Source organism: Pelophylax lessonae (genome assembly GCF_965119305.1).
Source record: "Pelophylax lessonae genome assembly, chromosome: 7".
Lineage (NCBI taxonomy): Eukaryota > Metazoa > Chordata > Amphibia > Anura > Ranidae > Pelophylax > Pelophylax lessonae.
In genome coordinates, this window is record NC_138774.1 from 302056279 (window position 1) to 302069791 (window position 13513).

Genomic DNA, 13513 nt, shown 5'->3' on the forward strand with positions numbered 1-13513 from the left:
CCAGAACTATGTTTGGTGGCCACAAATGGATACAGCAATTGAAGATAATGTGGCTCAATGTCCTGGGTGCTGTCAAGCTCAGCGTCCCCAAAAGAGGGGAACCCTGCAACCTTGGCCATGGCCGACAAACCCGTGGTCAAGACTCCATCTTGATTTTGCTGGCCCAATCCAGGGTAAAATGTATTTGATCGTGGTAGATGCGCATTCAAAATGGCCAGAGGTTTTCCAAATGCCTTCTATTACCTCAGCTGCTACCATTCAAGTCTTACGGAAGCTCTTTGCTCAATATGGATTGCAAATAGCCATAGTGTCGGGAAAAATGGCACTCAATTTACTTTGCATGAGTTTCATTCCTTCCTCAGTGGCTTGGGTATCCAACACTACAGAACCGCTCCTTATCATCCAGCCTCAAATGGGCTGGCAGAACGGTTTGTGCAGACATTTAAGAAGCACTTACTGTCCACTGTGGACCAGGTTGGAATGTCAGAGGAGAAGCTGCTGGAGTTCTTGACCATGTATCGAAACACGAATCGCGCTACTACTGGGCTGTCCCCAGCTTTTCTTATGTTTGGCAGGCATCTCCGCACCAAACTTGATTTACTTCGTCCACAGGAACAGTCATCAACACATCATTATGTTCGACACCTTTTGCAATTGAGAAAGCGCTTTTGTCGGCCACTAGAGACAAATCCGACCCCCCTCTTGCTAACCAACCACCAGAGTCTACTCGGAGTTCTGCTGGTGACATATGGCATGGTGTCTGGCATGATCCCACAAGTTTACAACCAACCCCAGAAACGGTTGGTGACCATATTCCTGAGAAGCCCAGCCATGTGCCTGGAGTTACAGAGACTGATTTGTCTGTTGGGCAAACATCTCCAGAACCGTTGACCGACTCTATCCCTCCCAGTGCTGTGCCACTTCATAAGTCTACCCGCCAAAGACTTCAAACTCCTCGTTGGCAAAGTGCAGAAGTCTTACGGGACACATTGGAGGTCAGGAAACACAAAGGGCTCATGAAGTGCTGCGGAAATCACAGAACTGAGTTGGAGATACTACTTGCTGAACTGATCCTGTTTGCCTTTTTATGTTATGTGTTGAACACTTTGTTCTCTTTTTTGTTGCGGTTTTGTTTTTTGGGAAGGAGAGGAGTCAGGTACACGCAGGCCGAGTCAGGTACACGCAGGCCGAGTCAGGTACACGCAGGCCGAGTCAGGTACACGCAGGCCGAGTCAGGTACACGCAGGCCGAGTCAGGTACACGCAGGCCGAGTCAGGTACGTACCTGACTTGGCCTGCGTGTACCTGACTTGGCCTGCGTGTACCTGACTTGGCCTGCGTGTACCTGACTTGGCCTGCGTGTACCTGACTTGGCCTGCGTGTACCTGACTTGGCCTGCGTGTACCTGACTTGGCCTGCGTGTACCTGACTTGGCCTGCGTGTACCTGACTTGGCCTGCGTGTACCTGACTTGGCCTGCGTGTACCTGACTTGGCCTGCGTGTACCTGACTTGGCCTGCGTGTACCTGACTTTGCCTGCGTGTACCTGACTCAGTGTCCTGGAAGCTCAGTTGCCTTGTACCTCTGTTTTTGGTACGAATGTTTTCTTAGTAAATGATGGAATGTACCATTTCACCGCCTTCTGACACAATTTTCCTCTTTACTCCAGGGAGGGTCCTCGGAGAAGGCCAAGCTGCTGGGAGTGTCTCGCTCAAAAAGGTAATCTACCAATTTATATTTTATCATTGATCTTTGGTGGTTTCAGGACTCAATCACTTCACGGATGAATTCTTTACTGATCTCAGCCTCAGATCACCGTCCTGATCCTCATTCCTCCATCCTGTCCCCTCACATTTGTGTTCAGTGGTGGCTGCGTCCTGAGATCCGAAAATTACACTTCTCATGTATGTCTAAATAGAACAAAATGATTTAACACGCCTCCTGTCTGCTACCATAGAGACTTCTTTTATGGGTTGTACCACTCTCTGCCATGGCGGGTTGTTCCACCACTCCTCCTGTAGTGATCTCTGCCATGGGGGGTTGTACCACTCCTCCTGTAGTGATCTCTGCCATGGCGGGTTGCACCACTCCTCCTGTAGTGATCTCTGCCATGGCGGGTTGTTCCACCACTCCTCCTGTAGTGATCTCTGCCATGGGGGGTTGTACCACTCCTCCTGTAGTGATCTCTGCCATGGCGGGTTGCACCACTCCTCCTGTAGTGATCTCTGCCATGGCGGGTTGCACCACTCCTCCTGTAGTGATCTCTGCCATGGCGGGTTGCACCACTCCTCCTGTAGTGATCTCTGCCATGGCGGGTTGCACCACTCCTCCTGTAGTGATCTCTGCCATGGCGGGTTGCACCACTCCTCCTGTAGTGATCTCTGCCATGGCGGGTTGCACCACTCCTCCTGTAGTGATCTCTGCCATGGCGGGTTACCCCACTCCTCCTGTAGTGATCTCTGCCATGGCGGGTTATGAATAATGGGGGTCATTGTGAACAAGCACATCCCTTCTCTGGGTATGAATGAGGCGGATGCAGTTGATGATGTCACTGGTTGATTTCTGGTTGTAGGAAGCCTTCCTTTGTGACAAAGTATGTGGAGTCTGACGAGGATCCCAAAGAAGAAATTGTCGTAGCGGAAAAAAACTCGGATCCTGAGGTGGATATGGAGAGCTTGCCTCTAGGTATGTGTGCTCTTCATTTTATCATTGCTTTTCTTCTACACTTTTGTCAGTATCTTCCTGGCCCGGTGACGCCCGCAGCCTGTCATGCCATCCTGGCTTGGTGACGCCCGCAGCCTGTCATGCCATCCTGGCTTGGTGACGCCCGCAGCCTGTCATGCCATCCTGGCTTGGTGACGCCCGCAGCCTGTCATGCCATCCTGGCTTGGGGACGCCCGCAGCCTGTCATGCCATCCTGGCTTGGGGACGCCCGCAGCCTGTCATGCCATCCTGGCTTGGGGACGCCCGCAGCCTGTCATGCCATCCTGGCTCTGTAATGCTCAAAGCCTTTTTGTGTCATTTATTGGGACTCAGAGAATTGCTACCCTGGTGTCACCTCCCATTTCATATGAAGTGCAGGTAGTGGTGGGTGCTGGACTTTCTAATAGGGGGGTCCCTGATTTGTTTTGTGTTGGTGAAAGTGATGATGGTACAGAAAATCCTTCATTCTTTCTATCGCTTTTAGGTACTGTTGTGGTACAGCCAGAGCCGGTCCTAAATGAGGACAAAGATGACTTCAAAGGACCTGAATTTAGAAGTCGAAGTAAAGTTAAAACTGACCTTTCATTGTCCAAGAAACGTCCAGGTAAATTGGCACAACAAATACCCCAATGTGTGTCAAAATTATAACGGTGGTGCTGTTATCCCTGTGTGTCCTATCTTCTACTGAGGGAACCGTTCTCCTAATGTGTGTCCTATCTTCTACTGAGGGAACCGTTCTCCTAATGTCTGTCCTATCTTCTACTGAGGGAACCGTTCTCCTAATGTCTGTCCTATCTTCTACTGAGGGAACCGTTCTCCTAATGTGTGTCCTATCTTCTACTGAGGGAACCGTTCTCCTAATGTCTGTCCTATCTTCTACTGAGAGAACCGTTCTCCTAATGTCTGTCCTATCTTCTACTGAGAGAACCGTTCTAATGTCTGTCCTATCTTCTACTGAGAGAACTGTTCTCCTAATGTCTGTCCTATCTTCTACTGAGGGAACCGTTCTCCTAATTTCTGTCCTATCTTCTACTGAGGGAACCGTTCTAATGTCTGTCCTATCTTCTACTGAGGGAACCGTTCTCCTAATGTCTGTCCTATCTTCTACTGAGAGAACCGTTCTCCTAATGTCTGTCCTATCTTCTACTGAGGGAACCGTTCTCCTAATGTCTGTCCTATCTTCTACTGAGAGAACCGTTCTCCTAATGTCTGTCCTATCTTCTACTGAGGGAACCGTTCTCCTAATGTCTGTCCTATCTTCTACTGAGGGAACCGTTCTAATGTCTGTCCTATCTTCTACTGAGGGAACCGTTCTCCTAATGTCTGTCCTATCCTCTACTGAGAGAACCGTTCTCCTAATGTCTGTCCTATCTTCTACTGAGGGAACCGTTCTCCTAATGTCTGTCCTATCCTCTACTGAGAGAACCGTTCTCCTAATGTCTGTCCTATCCTCTACTGAGGGAACCGTTCTCCTAATGTCTGTCCTATCTTCTACTGAGGGAACCGTTCTCCTAATGTCTGTCCTATCTTCTACTGAGAGAACTGTTCTCCTAATGTCTGTCCTATCTTCTACTGAGGGAACCGTTCTCCTAATTTCTGTCCTATCTTCTACTGAGGGAACCGTTCTCCTAATGTCTGTCCTATCTTCTACTGAGGGAACCGTTCTCCTAATTTCTGTCCTATCTTCTACTGAGAGAACCGTTCTCCTAATGTCTGTCCTATCTTCTACTGAGAGAACCGTTCTCCTAATGTCTGTCCTATCTTCTACTGAGGGAACCGTTCTCCTAATGTCTGTCCCATCTTCTACTGAGAGAACCGTTCTCCTAATGTCTGTCCTATCTTCTACTGAGGGAACCGTTCTCCTAATGTCTGTCCTATCTTCTAAAGGGAGAACCGTTCTAATGTCTGTCCTATCCTCTACTGAGGGAACCGTTCTCCTAATGTCTGTCCTATCCTCTACTGAGAGAACTGTTCTCCTAATGTCTGTCCTATCTTCTACTGAGAGAACCGTTCTCCTAATGTCTGTCCTATCTTCTACTGAGAGAACCGTTCTCCTAATGTCTGTCCTATCTTCTACTGAGAGAACCGTTCTCCTAATGTCTGTCCTATCTTCTACTGAGGGAACCGTTCTCCTAATGTCTGTCCTATCTTCTACTGAGAGAACCGTTCTCCTAATGTCTGTCCTATCTTCTACTGAGAGAACCGTTCTCCTAATGTCTGTCCTATCTTCTACTGAGAGAACCGTTCTCCTAATGTCTGTCCTATCTTCTACTGAGAGAACCGTTCTCCTAATGTCTGTCCTATCTTCTACTGAGAGAACCGTTCTCCTAATGTCTGTCCTATCTTCTACTGAGAGAACCGTTCTCCTAATGTCTGTCCTATCTTCTACTGAGAGAACCGTTCTCCTAATGTCTGTCCTATCTTCTACTGAGAGAACCGTTCTCCTAATGTCTGTCCTATCTTCTACTGAGGGAACCGTTCTCCTAATGTCTGTCCTATCCTCTACTGAGGGAACCGTTCTCCTAATGTGTGTCCTATCTTCTACTGAGGGAACCGTTCTCCTAATGTGTGTCTTATCTTCTACTGAGGGAACCGTTCTCCTAATGTCTGTCCTATCTTCTACTGAGAGAACCGTTCTCCTAATGTCTGTCCTATCTTCTACTGAGAGAACCGTTCTCCTAATGTCTGTCCTATCTTCTACTGAGAGAACCGTTCTCCTAATGTCTGTCCTATCCTCTACTGAGAGAACCGTTCTCCTAATGTGTGTCCTATCTTCTACTGAGGGAACCGTTCTCCTAATGTGTGTCTTATCTTCTACTGAGGGAACCGTTCTCCTAATGTCTGTCCTATCTTCTACTGAGAGAACCGTTCTCCTAATGTCTGTCCTATCTTCTACTGAGAGAACCGTTCTCCTAATGTCTGTCCTATCTTCTACTGAGGGAACCGTTCTCCTAATGTCTGTCCTATCCTCTACTGAGAGAACCGTTCTAATGTCTGTCCTATCCTCTACTGAGAGAACCGTTCTCCTAATGTCTGTCCTATCTTCTACTGAGAGAACCGTTCTCCTAATGTCTGTCCTATCTTCTACTGAGGGAACCGTTCTCCTAATGTCTGTCCTATCTTCTACTGAGAGAACCGTTCTCCTAATGTCTGTCCTATCTTCTACTGAGGGAACCGTTCTCCTAATGTCTGTCCTATCCTCTACTGAGAGAACCGTTCTCCTAATGTCTGTCCTATCTTCTACTGAGGGAACCGTTCTAATGTCTTTCCTATCTTCTACTGAGAGAACCGTTCTCCTAATGTCTGTCCTATCTTCTACTGAGGGAACCGTTCTCCTAATGTCTGTCCTATCCTCTACTGAGAGAACCGTTCTAATGTCTGTCCTATCCTCTACTGAGAGAACCGTTCTCCTAATGTCTGTCCTATCTTCTACTGAGAGAACCGTTCTCCTAATGTCTGTCCTATCTTCTACTGAGAGAACCGTTCTCCTAATGTGTGTCCTATCTTCTACTGAGGGAACCGTTCTCCTAATGTCTGTCCTATCTTCTACTGAGAGAACCGTTCTCCTAATGTCTGTCCTATCTTCTACTGAGGGAACCGTTCTCCTAATGTCTGTCCTATCTTCTACTGAGAGAACCGTTCTCCTAATGTCTGTCCTATCTTCTACTGAGGGAACCGTTCTCCTAATGTCTGTCCTATCCTCTACTGAGAGAACCGTTCTCCTAATGTCTGTCCTATCTTCTACTGAGGGAACCGTTCTAATGTCTTTCCTATCTTCTACTGAGAGAACCGTTCTCCTAATGTCTGTCCTATCTTCTACTGAGGGAACCGTTCTCCTAATGTCTGTCCTATCTTCTACTGAGGGAACCGTTCTCCTAATGTCTGTCCTATCTTCTACTGAGAGAACCGTTCTCCTAATGTGTGTCCTATCTTCTACTGAGGGAACCGTTCTCCTAATGTCTGTCCTATCTTCTACTGAGGGAACCGTTCTCCTAATGTCTGTCCTATCTTCTACTGAGGAAACCGTTCTCCTAATGTCTGTCCTATCCTCTACTGAGGGAACCGTTCTCCTAATGTCTGTCCTATCTTCTACTGAGGGAACCGTTCTAATGTCTGTCCTATCTTCTACTGAGGGAACCGTTCTCCTAATGTCTGTCCTATCTTCTACTGAGAGAACCGTTCTCCTAATGTCTGTCCTATCCTCTACTGAGGGAACCGTTCTCCTAATGTCTGTCCTATCTTCTACTGAGAGAACCGTTCTCCTAATGTCTGTCCTATCTTCTACTGAGGGAACCGTTCTCCTAATGTCTGTCCTATCCTCTACTGAGGGAACCGTTCTCCTAATGTCTGTCCTATCTTCTACTGAGAGAACCGTTCTCCTAATGTCTGTCCTATCTTCTACTGAGGGAACCGTTCTCCTAATGTCTGTCCTATCTTCTACTGAGGGAACCGTTCTCCTAATGTCTGTCCTATCCTCTACTGAGAGAACCGTTCTCCTAATGTCTGTCCTATCTTCTACTGAGAGAACCGTTCTCCTAATGTCTGTCCTATCCTCTACTCAGGGAACCGTTCTCCTAATGTCTGTCCTATCTTCTACTGAGGGAACCGTTCTCCTAATGTGTGTCCTATCTTCTACTGAGAGAACCGTTCTCCTAATGTCTGTCCTATCTTCTACTGAGAGAACCGTTCTCCTAATGTCTGTCCTATCTTCTACTGAGGGAACCGTTCTAATGTCTGTCCTATCTTCTACTGAGGGAACCGTTCTCCTAATGTCTGTCCTATCCTCTACTGAGGGAACCGTTCTCCTAATGTCTGTCCTATCTTCTACTGAGAGAACCGTTCTCCTAATGTGTGTCCTATCTTCTACTGAGGGAACCGTTCTCCTAATGTCTGTCCTATCCTCTACTGAGGGAACCGTTCTCCTAATGTCTGTCCTATCTTCTACTGAGAGAACCGTTCTCCTAATGTCTGTCCTATCTTCTACTGAGGGAACCGTTCTCCTAATGTCTGTCCTATCTTCTACTGAGGGAACCGTTCTCCTAATGTCTGTCCTATCCTCTACTGAGAGAACCGTTCTCCTAATGTCTGTCCTATCTTCTACTGAGAGAACCGTTCTCCTAATGTCTGTCCTATCCTCTACTCAGGGAACCGTTCTCCTAATGTCTGTCCTATCCTCTACTGAGAGAACCGTTCTCCTAATGTCTGTCCTATCCTCTACTGAGGGAACCGTTCTCCTAATGTCTGTCCTATCTTCTACTGAGGGAACCGTTCTAATGTCTTTCCTATCTTCTACTGAGAGAACCGTTCTCCTAATGTCTGTCCTATCTTCTACTGAGGGAACCGTTCTCCTAATGTCTGTCCTATCTTCTACTGAGGGAACCGTTCTAATGTCTGTCCTATCCTCTACTGAGAGAACCGTTCTCCTAATGTGTGTCCTATCTTCTACTGAGAGAACCGTTCTCCTAATGTCTGTCCTATCTTCTACTGAGAGAACCGTTCTCCTAATGTGTGTCCTATCTTCTACTGAGGGAACCATTCTCCTAATGTCTGTCCTATCTTCTACTGAGAGAACCGTTCTCCTAATGTCTGTCCTATCCTCTACTGAGGGAACCGTTCTAATGTCTGTCCTATCTTCTACTGAGGGAACCGTTCTAATGTCTTTCCTATCTTCTACTGAGAGAACCGTTCTCCTAATGTCTGTCCTATCTTCTACTGAGGGAACCGTTCTCCTAATGTCTGTCCTATCTTCTACTGAGGGAACCGTTCTAATGTCTGTCCTATCCTCTACTGAGAGAACCGTTCTCCTAATGTGTGTCCTATCTTCTACTGAGAGAACCGTTCTCCTAATGTCTGTCCTATCTTCTACTGAGAGAACCGTTCTCCTAATGTCTGTCCTATCTTCTACTGAGAGAACCGTTCTCCTAATGTCTGTCCTATCTTCTACTGAGGGAACCGTTCTCCTAATGTCTGTCCTATCCTCTACTGAGAGAACCGTTCTCCTAATGTCTGTCCTATCTTCTACTGAGAGAACCGTTCTCCTAATGTCTGTCCTATCCTCTACTGAGAGAACCGTTCTCCTAATGTCTGTCCTATCTTCTACTGAGGGAACCGTTCTAATGTCTTTCCTATCTTCTACTGAGAGAACCGTTCTCCTAATGTCTGTCCTATCTTCTACTGAGGGAACCGTTCTCCTAATGTCTGTCCTATCTTCTACTGAGGGAACCGTTCTAATGTCTTTCCTATCTTCTACTGAGAGAACCGTTCTCCTAATGTCTGTCCTATCTTCTACTGAGGGAACCGTTCTCCTAATGTCTGTCCTATCTTCTACTGAGGGAACCGTTCTAATGTCTGTCCTATCCTCTACTGAGAGAACCGTTCTCCTAATGTGTGTCCTATCTTCTACTGAGAGAACCGTTCTCCTAATGTCTGTCCTATCTTCTACTGAGAGAACCGTTCTCCTAATGTGTGTCCTATCTTCTACTGAGGGAACCATTCTCCTAATGTCTGTCCTATCTTCTACTGAGAGAACCGTTCTCCTAATGTCTGTCCTATCCTCTACTGAGGGAACCGTTCTAATGTCTGTCCTATCTTCTACTGAGGGAACCGTTCTAATGTCTTTCCTATCTTCTACTGAGAGAACCGTTCTCCTAATGTCTGTCCTATCTTCTACTGAGGGAACCGTTCTCCTAATGTCTGTCCTATCTTCTACTGAGGGAACCGTTCTAATGTCTGTCCTATCCTCTACTGAGAGAACCGTTCTCCTAATGTGTGTCCTATCTTCTACTGAGAGAACCGTTCTCCTAATGTCTGTCCTATCTTCTACTGAGAGAACCGTTCTCCTAATGTCTGTCCTATCTTCTACTGAGAGAACCGTTCTCCTAATGTCTGTCCTATCTTCTACTGAGGGAACCGTTCTCCTAATGTCTGTCCTATCCTCTACTGAGAGAACCGTTCTCCTAATGTCTGTCCTATCTTCTACTGAGAGAACCGTTCTCCTAATGTCTGTCCTATCCTCTACTGAGAGAACCGTTCTCCTAATGTCTGTCCTATCTTCTACTGAGGGAACCGTTCTAATGTCTTTCCTATCTTCTACTGAGAGAACCGTTCTCCTAATGTCTGTCCTATCTTCTACTGAGGGAACCGTTCTCCTAATGTCTGTCCTATCTTCTACTGAGGGAACCGTTCTAATGTCTGTCCTATCCTCTACTGAGAGAACCGTTCTCCTAATGTGTGTCCTATCTTCTACTGAGAGAACCGTTCTCCTAATGTCTGTCCTATCTTCTACTGAGAGAACCGTTCTCCTAATGTCTGTCCTATCTTCTACTGAGAGAACCGTTCTCCTAATGTGTGTCCTATCTTCTACTGAGGGAACCATTCTCCTAATGTCTGTCCTATCTTCTACTGAGGGAACCGTTCTCCTAATGTCTGTCCTATCTTCTACTGAGGAAACCGTTCTCCTAATGTCTGTCCTATCCTCTACTGAGGGAACCGTTCTCCTAATGTGTGTCCTATCTTCTACTGAGAGAACCGTTCTCCTAATGTCTGTCCTATCTTCTACTGAGAGAACCGTTCTCCTAATGTCTGTCCTATCTTCTACTGAGGGAACCGTTCTAATGTCTGTCCTATCTTCAACTGAGAGAACCGTTCTAATGTCTGTCCTATCTTCTACTGAGGGAACCGTTCTCCTAATGTCTGTCCCATCTTCTACTGAGGGAACCGTTCTCCTAATGTCTGTCCTATCTTCTACTGAGAGAACCGTTCTCCTAATGTCTGTCCTATCTTCTACTGAGGGAACCGTTCTCCTAATGTCTGTCCTATCTTCTACTGAGGGAACCGTTCTCCTAATGTCTGTCCTATCCTCTACTGAGAGAACCGTTCTCCTAATGTCTGTCCTATCTTCTACTGAGGGAACCGTTCTCCTAATGTCTGTCCTATCTTCTACTGAGGGAACCGTTCTAATGTCTGTCCTATCCTCTACTGAGAGAACCGTTCTCCTAATGTGTGTCCTATCTTCTACTGAGAGAACCGTTCTCCTAATGTCTGTCCTATCTTCTACTGAGAGAACCGTTCTCCTAATGTCTGTCCTATCTTCTACTGAGAGAACCGTTCTCCTAATGTCTGTCCTATCTTCTACTGAGAGAACCGTTCTCCTAATGTCTGTCCTATCTTCTACTGAGAGAACCGTTCTCCTAATGTCTGTCCTATCTTCTACTGAGAGAACCGTTCTCCTAATGTGTGTCCTATCTTCTACTGAGGGAACCGTTCTCCTAATGTCTGTCCTATCCTCTACTGAGAGAACCGTTCTCCTAATGTCTGTCCTATCTTCTACTGAGAGAACCGTTCTCCTAATGTCTGTCCTATCCTCTACTGAGAGAACCGTTCTCCTAATGTCTGTCCTATCTTCTACTGAGGGAACCGTTCTAATGTCTTTCCTATCTTCTACTGAGAGAACCGTTCTCCTAATGTCTGTCCTATCTTCTACTGAGGGAACCGTTCTCCTAATGTCTGTCCTATCTTCTACTGAGGGAACCGTTCTAATGTCTGTCCTATCCTCTACTGAGAGAACCGTTCTCCTAATGTGTGTCCTATCTTCTACTGAGAGAACCGTTCTCCTAATGTCTGTCCTATCTTCTACTGAGAGAACCGTTCTCCTAATGTCTGTCCTATCTTCTACTGAGAGAACCGTTCTCCTAATGTGTGTCCTATCTTCTACTGAGGGAACCATTCTCCTAATGTCTGTCCTATCTTCTACTGAGGGAACCGTTCTCCTAATGTCTGTCCTATCTTCTACTGAGGAAACCGTTCTCCTAATGTCTGTCCTATCCTCTACTGAGGGAACCGTTCTCCTAATGTGTGTCCTATCTTCTACTGAGAGAACCGTTCTCCTAATGTCTGTCCTATCTTCTACTGAGAGAACCGTTCTCCTAATGTCTGTCCTATCTTCTACTGAGGGAACCGTTCTAATGTCTGTCCTATCTTCAACTGAGAGAACCGTTCTAATGTCTGTCCTATCTTCTACTGAGGGAACCGTTCTCCTAATGTCTGTCCTATCTTCTACTGAGAGAACCGTTCTCCTAATGTCTGTCCTATCTTCTACTGAGGGAACCGTTCTCCTAATGTCTGTCCTATCTTCTACTGAGGGAACCGTTCTCCTAATGTCTGTCCTATCCTCTACTGAGAGAACCGTTCTCCTAATGTCTGTCCTATCTTCTACTGAGAGAACCGTTCTCCTAATGTCTGTCCTATCTTCTACTGAGGGAACCGTTCTCCTAATGTCTGTCCTATCTTCTACTGAGGGAACCGTTCTCCTAATGTCTGTCCTATCCTCTACTGAGAGAACCGTTCTCCTAATGTCTGTCCTATCTTCTACTGAGAGAACCGTTCTCCTAATGTCTGTCCTATCCTCTACTCAGGGAACCGTTCTCCTAATGTCTGTCCTATCCTCTACTGAGAGAACCGTTCTCCTAATGTCTGTCCTATCTTCTACTGAGAGAACCGTTCTCCTAATGTCTGTCCTATCTTCTACTGAGAGAACCGTTCTCCTAATGTCTGTCCTATCTTCTACTGAGAGAACCGTTCTCCTAATGTCTGTCCTATCCTCTACTGAGAGAACCGTTCTCCTAATGTCTGTCCTATCTTCTACTGAGAGAACCGTTCTCCTAATGTGTGTCCTATCTTCTACTGAGAGAACTGTTCTCCTAATGTCTGTCCTATCTTCTACTGAGGGAACCGTTCTCCTAATGTCTGTCCTATCTTCTACTGAGAGAACCGTTCTCCTAATGTGTGTCCTATCTTCTACTGAGAGAACTGTTCTAATGTCTGTCCTATCTTCTACTGAGGGAACCGTTCTCCTAATGTCTGTCCTATCTTCTACTGAGAGAACCGTTCTCCTAATGTCTGTCCTATCTTCTACTGAGGGAACCGTTCTCCTAATGTCTGTCCTATCTTCTACTGAGGGAACCGTTCTCCTAATGTCTGTCCTATCTTCTACTGAGGGAACCGTTCTCCTAATGTCTGTCCTATCCTCTACTGAGAGAACCGTTCTCCTAATGTCTGTCCTATCTTCTACTGAGGGAACCGTTCTCCTAATGTCTGTCCTATCTTCTACTGAGAGAACCGTTCTCCTAATGTCTGTCCTATCCTCTACTGAGGGAACCGTTCTCCTAATGTCTGTCCTATCCTCTACTGAGAGAACCGTTCTCCTAATGTCTGTCCTATCCTCTACTGAGGGAACCGTTCTCCTAATGTCTGTCCTATCTTCTACTGAGAGAACCGTTCTCCTAATGTCTGTCCTATCCTCTACTGAGAGAACCGTTCTCCTAATGTCTGTCCTATCCTCTACTGAGAGAACCGTTCTCCTAATGTCTGTCCTATCTTCTACTGAGAGAACCGTTCTCCTAATGTCTGTCCTATCCTCTACTGAGAGAACCGTTCTCCTAATGTCTGTCCTATCTTCTACTGAGAGAACCGTTCTCCTAATGTCTGTCCTATCTTCTACTGAGAGAACCGTTCTCCTAATGTCTGTCCTATCTTCTACTGAGAGAACCGTTCTCCTAATGTCTGTCCTATCTTCTACTGAGAGAACCGTTCTCCTAATGTCTGTCCTATCTTCTACTGAGAGAACCGTTCTCCTAATGTCTGTCCTATCTTCTACTGAGGGAACCGTTCTCCTAATGTCTGTCCTATCTTCTACTGAGAGAACCGTTCTCCTAATGTCTGTCCTATCTTCTACTGAGGGAACCGTTCTCCTAATGTCTGTCCTATCTTCTACTGAGGAAACCGTTCTCCTAATGTCTGTCCTATCTTCTACTG

The 13513-nt window shown here is 46.3% G+C and overlaps 1 protein-coding gene across 1 annotated transcript in view; it reads left to right on the top strand.

The window, feature by feature from the left end:
* Nucleotides 1-210: 210 nt before the first annotated feature.
* Nucleotides 211-13513, top strand: part of ATRX (ATRX chromatin remodeler) — a gene marked incomplete at its 5' end in the record, with an annotated part of 152340 nt that continues 139037 nt past the window's right edge. Inside the window, 4 exons of the mRNA XM_082264262.1 lie at nt 211-804; nt 1668-1717; nt 2571-2683; nt 3186-3305. Coding sequence (XP_082120388.1) covers nt 211-804; nt 1668-1717; nt 2571-2683; nt 3186-3305 — 877 coding nt within the window. The remainder of the gene's footprint in view (nt 805-1667; nt 1718-2570; nt 2684-3185; nt 3306-13513) is intronic.